Source organism: Epinephelus moara, chromosome 3, assembly GCF_006386435.1.
Source record: "Epinephelus moara isolate mb chromosome 3, YSFRI_EMoa_1.0, whole genome shotgun sequence".
NCBI classification, from domain to species: Eukaryota; Metazoa; Chordata; class Actinopteri; order Perciformes; family Serranidae; genus Epinephelus; species Epinephelus moara.
This window is the reverse complement of record NC_065508.1, coordinates 24,582,689-24,591,746: the sequence shown is the minus strand read 5'-3', so window position 1 is coordinate 24,591,746 and position 9,058 is coordinate 24,582,689. Positions and strand designations below refer to the sequence as shown.

The 9,058-nt window shown below is 42.3% G+C and overlaps 1 protein-coding gene across 1 annotated transcript in view; it reads left to right on the top strand.

Moving 5' to 3' along the window:
- Positions 1-1,256: 1,256 nt before the first annotated feature.
- Positions 1,257-9,058, top strand: part of LOC126387683 (protein Aster-B-like) — a 38,340-nt gene continuing 30,538 nt past the window's right edge. The window contains exons 1-4 of the mRNA XM_050040298.1: positions 1,257-1,585; positions 4,931-5,180; positions 6,865-6,885; positions 8,881-8,901. Coding sequence (XP_049896255.1) covers positions 1,575-1,585; positions 4,931-5,180; positions 6,865-6,885; positions 8,881-8,901 — 303 coding nt within the window. The 5' untranslated portion in view covers positions 1,257-1,574. The remainder of the gene's footprint in view (positions 1,586-4,930; positions 5,181-6,864; positions 6,886-8,880; positions 8,902-9,058) is intronic.

Below are 9,058 nucleotides of genomic sequence, written 5' to 3'. Positions count from 1 at the left end.
TTCAGAGTCTGACTGAGACAAGAAGCATGATATATTTCTGAGGTGATAAAAGGTAGTCTTATATCAGATATTAAATATCAGAGATGTGCTTCTGGAAGTTAAGATCAGCGTCTAAAATCTCAATCAAAGTCTGATATCTGGGATGCATTGGATGAGGTCATTTACTGGGCTAAGGTTATTGGTGGAATATGTATAACTGTGTGTCATCGGCATATGATTGAAGTGAAATATTATACTGCTGTAGTATGGACCCAAGTGGAAGCATGTACACTGTGGAACCAGAGCAGTAGCAGGGGCCCCTCACAGTGAGGGAGCAGCAAGCTGATTGCAGTAGCAGACTGTAGTGGGCTGTGGTGTATGTACGGTTTGACCATGTCCTGGATGTAGGATGGGCTTACATCTACATCCAGCATTATAGGCAAGTATCAAGGTCTTAAATAAAATTCAAGCAGCCAACGGCAGCCACTGCAGGGCGCAGAGTGCTCAAAGGAGACGTTACAATGACTGTCTAGAGGAAAGAAATTCAACTTGTTTCATTTCTAAAGGTTGGGCCACTGCCAGGTGGCCTTACTGATTTATGAGCCAAATGTTTTTGGTTTCTGCATTAGAAAAATGTGTGTGTTTTTTTGTGTGTGTTAGTGCAGTCTTCTGCATATCCTATGATATCTGTCAGTGTCAATGAGGGCAGGCAATACCTTCTCAGGCTTTACAGGCCTGACAGATTTGCTGTTACAGAGGAAGCAGCTGGACATTTCAAGTGAGTGCATGTCACTGTAAGTCATACTGCCCATTGCCAATATTATGAACAGAAAGAATAAATTAGAAAAGAGTAATTCCTTTTTGTATATGCAGCCCAAACAATATAGTAAAGGAGGCAATAAGGAAAGTCAGAGAACAGAAAGGAGGAAAAAGACACAGTTGATAAGATGTGAGAGTGTGTGTGCTGAGCATGAGATGGCAGAAGTGTGTGTGCACATTTATATGAGAGAGAGAGTGAGCATGTGTGTCTGTTTAACGGGGAGGGGCCAGCAGCATGGTGTGACAGTGAGGGTTAATCCACGTCAGCAGCTTTCATTCATGACACTCATGAATTAGTGAGGAGTGGGAGTCGCCCTGTGCGTACGATGCTGAAGCCCACTGTGCAGAGCGGCAACAGGAGCAGTCTCCAGCGCTCTGATTTGGCATCCAATCACAGCATGGTGGGTCAGAGGGCGGGCTTAGAGAAAGAGGGGCTCTGCAGCAGCAGCGGCGGCAGGATGAGCATGTGAATCACCCTGCAGAAAGAAAAAGGATGGGAAAGAATAAAAGAGGGGGACAGAAAAGAAGCATATAGCACTGGTGTCTTCAACACTGTATATCTTGGAGGGGGCAGTGCTGTCTGTTTACCAACCCCCATGCATGGACTCTTTGGCAAGGATTCTCAGAAGCAGCCCCATCCTCCTCCTCCTCCCCCTCCTCCGCCTCCTCCTCTCTTCCCTCTGCTTCCTTGTCTCCTCCTCTTCTGCTGATGTTGCTGTCTGAATGAGTGGATGAATGAAGCAGGTAGAGTCTGATGCTGTGGGCTGAGGTCTTCCATGGCTGCCAGGTTGGTCAGTGTCTCTCCTAATAACGCCTCGTCCCCCTCCATCCCCGTGTTGCTGTCGCTCTGTGCATGCAGTGGTGTGTTTGTGTGTTACTGAGGGAGGATGTGTCACCTTGCACCATTTTACATCCCACCATGTCTGCTGCATCAGATGATTTAGCGTGGACTTGATGTGGCTTAGTGAGGCACAAGCCACATCAGGTCTTTTTGTACCCCACCCCACCATGATCACTGTGTTTGTGTCTGCAGACAGAAGACTGTGTGATGTTTTGCTGTGACATCTGCACAGAGCAATGTGTAAAGCATGATGTTTAAAAATGGAAGACTGACTCTGCTTGGAGGCTTCTGTACATGTAATCTACACGTACATAATGTAGAGCAATCGAGCATTACACAGCTGTGGTGCTCAGAGGAGTCAGGAGACTATGGAGTCAGTCAGTGTTCCGCGTCAAGTAAACTCCGACACTCCTCAATACTGGCATCAAACTGTATGCTTTTTTTAGTGGATAATAAAAACTATTGATGTAATAATGTCTGGATGAACAGGAAGACTAGACTGACCTCTGCATTCTGGTCCTGTATGTAATTTGACCTTTGACTGAGGGCTGCAATGCAGGGGGAGGTGGCATCCAGCTTAACTGTGCATGTCCGTCAGTCTCAGCTCTCTAGGTAAGATGCCTTGCCAGAAAGTGAAGCAGTGGGACAGGGCTGTAGTTCCTGATGTTAAATGAGAAGCTCTAGGAATGGATGAGAGCTGAGGCACAGAAGAATATTTGATCTTGCTATTCTGATAACTGACTTTATGATTTCTAGTCTTCTTATGAGGGTTTCAGTATGTGATGCTAAGCGGTATATTAGCGTCACTGTTAAAGATCTGCAGTAAAGTAACAGTATGCATACCTCTGTCTGCTGGCTGCACAGTAAATCCATACGTACTCAGCAACACTTTAGTGCCTGTTCACATTTTTAATTAAGCCTCAGTGGCATCTGCCTGTAAATGTTTTGACACTTGTAATATACACCTTTTACCACTTTATTACCAAATGACCACCATGGGTTTTCAGGTTATGTCATATTAAGTTTGTATATGTAGTCTTGTTTTTGTAGTTTCTGTTCTGTCTATTTTCGTTTGTTTCCCCTCCTGTTTACTGGCAGGCAAGCGATAGCGGGTCATTGCACCACTTAACATGTAATGGCGAGGGCCGGGAAAGCTGTTTCAATGGAATAGCCTTCACTGGACGCAGACTGGCCAATCATAACGTAGCATTGGGCCGGCTCAGACCAGGGTCCGACAACAACACAGCTGTGCTNGTGTCATCGCAGTGTGTGCAGTTGAATGTTGTTTGACTTCCCCTGAAGATCACCGAAGCCAAACACCGTTCATCTGCACACACTGTGATGCCACACAGCTGGTTCAATATCAGCAAAGTTTCCCTTTATATTCATTGTCTTGTGTGGCGATCAGCAGTGATGTGGTGGTTCACTTTTACACTGTGATCTGTAGCCTATAGATGGGCTTTAGCTTCTAACTATCTTTGTCTTTTTAACTTGTTGTTGCTGCTGAGTCAGTTTGGCATCCTGGATATATCCTTCAAACACAGACTGTAGACCCCTCTTTCTGCTTCTCTCTGGACTCACTCTTTCATTTTTCCAAAAATATGATAATATTTCTTCAGGGAGTGCAGTTAGTTACAGTGTGGGCTCCATGCTTACTCTGACAGCTTGTCCGACCATCACAAAGGGGCGGGGCTTAGCGAAAGGTCAATTGTCAGCTGACAAAACAAACAACAATGTCGGCCTACAGGGCAAGAGCCATGGTAGCTGTCCTAGGATTGACCAATAGGATTTTAAGTAAGCCTGAACAACATTCATCAATTGTCTTATATATTCTCCCCTGACTTGTGTTTGTATGGGCCATGTGGTTGTGGTGACGTACACCCCGCTCTCACCGCTGAAATTAAGTGGAAGATCCGACGTATCTGCTGCCTCCGATAACTGGCAAATGATGAGTCTGTTGTGCAGACTCCGTCTACAAAAAATGCCTGTCCTCTTTTTCACACTTGCCTGAAAAAGATCTTGTAAATTAAATCATTGTCTTGCAAAGAGAAATAAATTATTTATTTTGAGTCTTACAGTGTGCAGACCTCCTTTTTACCCTGCAGTGAAGTATTTTTTTAACTAAGCCTGAGTATTTTTGCTTGGATGTGTGCATATTGCTCCCTCTTTACTCGTAGCAATATGCTTTTTATCTTATCCCACAGCAAGCTGGTGAACACAGTGTAGCTAAAAAGACAGATTTTTTTTCTTAGGAGCTGGTGGAGACCAAAACAGAGCTAAAAGGAGACTGAATGTTGGACTTACATCTGTCAGGTGGACACACGCATGACTGCTAATGAATGCTAATGTTGCTCTGTGTCTGCAGGGAGTGTAATAACTTTATGATGTGACAAAGTGTCACATGTTTTCAGTTTGATTCACTGCAGAAACGTTTTCGCACATCCGACTGTCTCAGATGCAGATGTTTTGGAAAATATCACTTGTATCTTTGAACAGAAAATCCAGCACACTGCTCTTGCTCAGCTTCACAATTACCAGTTACCACCAATTCTTTAAGGATGCTAATAATTTCACTGTAACTGCATGTGGCTATCAGCTATTATCTTTGTGAATTGGGCTATTTTGGGAATGAGGCTTATTTGAATAAATGAAAGGCAAATTTTACACCAAATGTATGCATATTACCTCATTTAAATACATGCAAATAGCACAGGAGCACTGAGACACTATTTGCCTTGCAGCATGGTTAAGGGCGCATTTCACCATTTGTGGATGCTTTGAGAATTGCAAGGTTCCTTTTTGTCTTATTTGTGCAGGTTTAGCAGCCGCAAACACCACGCAATCCTTTTGTAAATTATCATTGTTTTACTGTTACGAAAGTGAATCCCGCACACTGCTCTTGCTAAGCTTCACAAATTATTAATAACACTAACATTTTGTTGGACTCCTCCTGGACCTTCATCAGGAGTGTTCTACACCATTGTTTTCAACACTGAGCTTAAATAGAAACTGCCCCACCCATTTCACAGACAGTCAAATTATTAGCATCTTCAAAGAATTGGTGGTAACTGAAGAGCATTTGTACGGTTGTCATACCCAGCACTACGGTTTCTTTATGTCATGTTTCAATTCCTTGCCTGAAGTTTTGAGGACTTGTTGGTCGAAACCCGTTGATGGCATTGATATTGAATATCAGTCTAAAGTTATAAACTTTACAGGAGTAGTTGTGACCCTCACTGATGTCCCAGAGTGTCTACAACAAAAGCTTCAAGGTCTGTCTTTTCTTTTCAGTACTGCCACTAACTCAAATCGGAGCACCCCTGCTTGCTCACCTGTCCTGCGAAAACGCTCCCGCGCATCCACGCCACAACTGAGCCCCGAGGCTGACGGCACCATGGTGGAGAAAGGTTCATCAGACCAGGCCTCGGACCGCTCCCCAACCACCCCTGAACAGCAGCAGACCTCCCAGCACCAACGCACCTGCTCTCAGTCTCTACACCCCACCAACGCTAACACTCGCAGTGGTGGCAAAAACTCCAAGGTGAGCAAACCGAAGCAGGCGTTAGCTTAACACATATGTGCTTTTATTGGTGACACAAGACAATACACCAAGCTGAGTAGAGTTTGGTCACATTACTGGTTATGATAACATTGCCATGACTACTTCAGCGGACGACAGAACTTCTCTGCTGAAGCAACAAAGTAATTAAGTTGTTGCTACAGTGTTATTTTGAATTGATGTCATAAATGCAACTCATAATCATCTTATTTACACACTATCCATCAAGGTTTCTTACAAGAGGTGTCACTCATTCAATTATATTCGTCTGTGACTGTTGGTTGTTAAAGATATACTACATGGCTGGTTAAGGATCACCAGGATCCATGATTTAATACTTCATCCCTGAAATGACCATTTGTACATCGATTATTTACCCCATGCTGCACTGATTTCGTCAAGAAAACTCTTCTCCTTTTCCTCACGTCTCTGCTGAACAACAAATCCAACAATGGAGACAATTTTCAATGAATTATCTGTCTGTTTGGGAGGTACTGAGGATAAATGAGAACTGGATTATACTGCTCCATTTGTTTGCAATCGGATGTTTTGATATGCACTCACTAGGGTTTACAGAGGCTGGTCCCAAAAAGAGAAAATATCCAGTGAGCTGTTCTCTGGGTGAAAATGCCTTGTTGATGTCAGAGGTCAGAGGAGAATGGCCAGACTGGTTCAAGATGATAGAAAGGCAACAGGAACTCAAATAATCACTGGTTACAACCAAGGTCTGCAGAAGACCATCTCTGAATCAACAACATGTCCAACCTTGAAGCAGATGGGCTACAGCAGCAGAAGACCACACCAGGTGCCACTCCTGTCAGCTAACAACAGGAAACTGAGGCTACAGTTCACACAGGCTCACCAAAACTGGACAATAGAAGATTGGAAAAACGTTGCCTGGTCTGATGAGTCTGGATTTCTGCTGCCACATTCAGATGGTAGGGTCAGAATTTGGTGTAAACAACATGAAAGCATGGATCCATCCTGCCTTGTATCAACGGTTCAGGCTGGTGGTGGTGTAATGGTGTGGGGGATATTTTCTTGGCACACTTTGGGCCCCTTAGCACCAACTGAGCATGGTTTAAACACCACAGCCTACCTGAGTATTGTTGCTGACCGTGTCCATCCCTTTATGACCACAGTCAGTTTTTCTTTTACTGTTAATGCATGCAAGACAAACAAAAATGTCTGCATGAATTTAACATTACATGAGGTGAGCAACTAAAATACAAATGGTCATTTTGAGGGCGAAGTGTCCCTTTAACATATTGCACTGTGTAGACAACAGACAAAGCTAATCACCTGCCTGAGATTAGATAATTTTTGAAGGTGACCAATGGTTCCTGAGTCCAGCAGTCCTGTAATGGTGCTTCTGTCAGTAGTGAAATAAAACACTGCAGCTAGAAACTTGTTGTTGTCCTATCAGAAGATACCAACATTATTACTGATCATAGCTTTCTCACTGTTATAACATCATTGCTTTCCTATCACATCACCTTCACCTTTCTGCTCATTTCCTCTCTATTGTTTTCTAAATCATCTCTTACTGACCATGGTTATATACAGTAGGTTCTGCTGACCACTCAGAGTCATGGACTGTTTCATCCTTTTGCCTTGTCTTTGTTTTTGAATCTATTTCTTTCTTTCCTTCTCATGCATGCAATAGTCTCACAAGTGGCAAACTAAAGTAAGCATCATTCCTTTCTCTCTCTTGGAGCGCACCTACTAAACTATTCATCCTACTGTTCAGAGTTGCCTCAACCTGTTTGAATATTGTGTGATTTCTTCCTCTAATTTTAATGATGATGATTCAAAGCCCTGCTTTGCTCGTTGGTGTCCTCCACCATTTTTATTTGTTATTTTACTGAGCTTTCTGATTGGTCAATTCAACATGCAATAGGTCAAGCTGATGGTGAATTTTAAGACCGCCCTCTGCTGGACGATAAGCTGAACTACTTGAAAAGGTCTGTTGAGTTCTCAGACTGAATTTTGAATCTGAACAGGTCATGATGGTTTTATTATTTTTCTCACAGGTTTAAACTAAAGACCATTAAAAAGAGCAGTAGATCAAATGGCCATGCTGCACTATGTTCTGACCTCAGCTGTACACTAACAAGCTACATTATATTGCAGTGAAGGATCACACCACAAAGTATCAGTGTAGCTGATGTTCTGATGCTGAGTTCAATAAGAACTATAGTTTCTGTCACCATTTTGCTGCACTGAGTTATTCTAGTGTCACTTAATACGGATTGATTCAGTTAGTGTTGTTCAGTGTATACATTTATAGTTATTGTCAGACCTTCTCCAAAACGCCCATCTCAGTCATTCAGATTATTAACGTCTTCATGTGTTTTCTCTCCAAATCTGCATCTGTACAGCACATTGGATTTGCAATACATGTTTCTCTGATGGTCATTATTATCACTTTTTTAATTCACAGAGGAAAAACTAATGGAGTGAAATTGGTTTTAATAGTTAAACAATCTATATTATGATGACTGCATCTCCTCTTGTTCTTTGTAAGCATGTACTCCCAGCGATATAAGAGCAGGAAAAGGAAGAGTTGTTCTCATAGCCAAACTGTTTGTGCAGAGCTCAAGAAAATCCACCTCAAAACAAAATTCATTCATGCAGTCTGTGTCATTATAAACAGACAAAGACATACTTCATCGACTTGCTAAATACTGCGTAGTTTTGCTTGACAATTTGGCTTAATCACTTGGTGTATGCAAGTCCTGTTTTGGGATAAATGTGTGTTTTTAATGTCCTTTTCTTCCCTGACTATAATAGCAGACCCCTGCCCTCTTCTAATTTCTCAGTCTGTACATCACTGATTCCCTTCCTCGCCTCCTCTCCTCAGGTATTAGCTCCTCCCACCTAAGATGAGATGTGAACAGAGGCACGAGGAGAGAGGACTCGAGGCAACTGACTAAACAAAACAAGACATCTTTAAAGCAACGTCAATTAAACATGACGTGTGCTGCATCATCTGCATATTGTTTCATTATAGCTGACCGCTGTATTTAATGAGCTCCATCAGATGAGCACAACAGTGTTCATGACAACTTATATATTAACTTTAATTCAATTCACAATTTGGCAGCTATGTGTCACACCTCTTTTTTACGTTACAGGAGCCAAAAAGTCTTTGACAAAAGATACGCCTGTGCTTTCTCGCTCATAGCTCCCCTGGCCAGCCTCCTCTTTCCTCGCTCCTCTCTCCTTGAGATGCAGTTTAGGAAATCAGATATCCTTTAGAATTGTGCACTGAGATCAATTTCAGGGTCACAGGTAGGAGGACGGATGTGACAAAGAGGCACAAAATAGAGAAATGAAAGGAGCCTGAGGTTTAAAAAAAAAAAAGCAAACACTGGAATTTATTTCTCCAACGTAATGCTGCCACTTTGTGGCAAGTGTGAGAAATTTGTGATGTTGTTTAAAGGCACAGTCTCACTGACAACAATCAGATGTTTCTATGAAAGCATGAGCTCAAATTTGTGTCTCCAACTGTCATCTGTCTTCAGGAGAGTATAACCTGCCCTGACAGTGCTATGCATTAAAGTGCACTGTTATAACTGTTATTACTAGATTTTTTTTTTAATCAATTAAATTATTTCTTTTTCTCTTTTGCTCTCCTCTCTGCCCTGACCAACACAACAACGCTTCCATGTGCCAACAGAAAAGTCAGAGCTGGTACAATGTAAGTTCATTTGTTTTATCTACTGGCTAACTTTATGTGATGTTTTAATACCTAAATATGATTTATGTATTTTGACTGTGTTTGTCAGCTTCAGTCATTTCATGTTGTTCATGTTAAATGCCAAATTGGCTGTTTGTATGAAGAACTGTGCACGTTT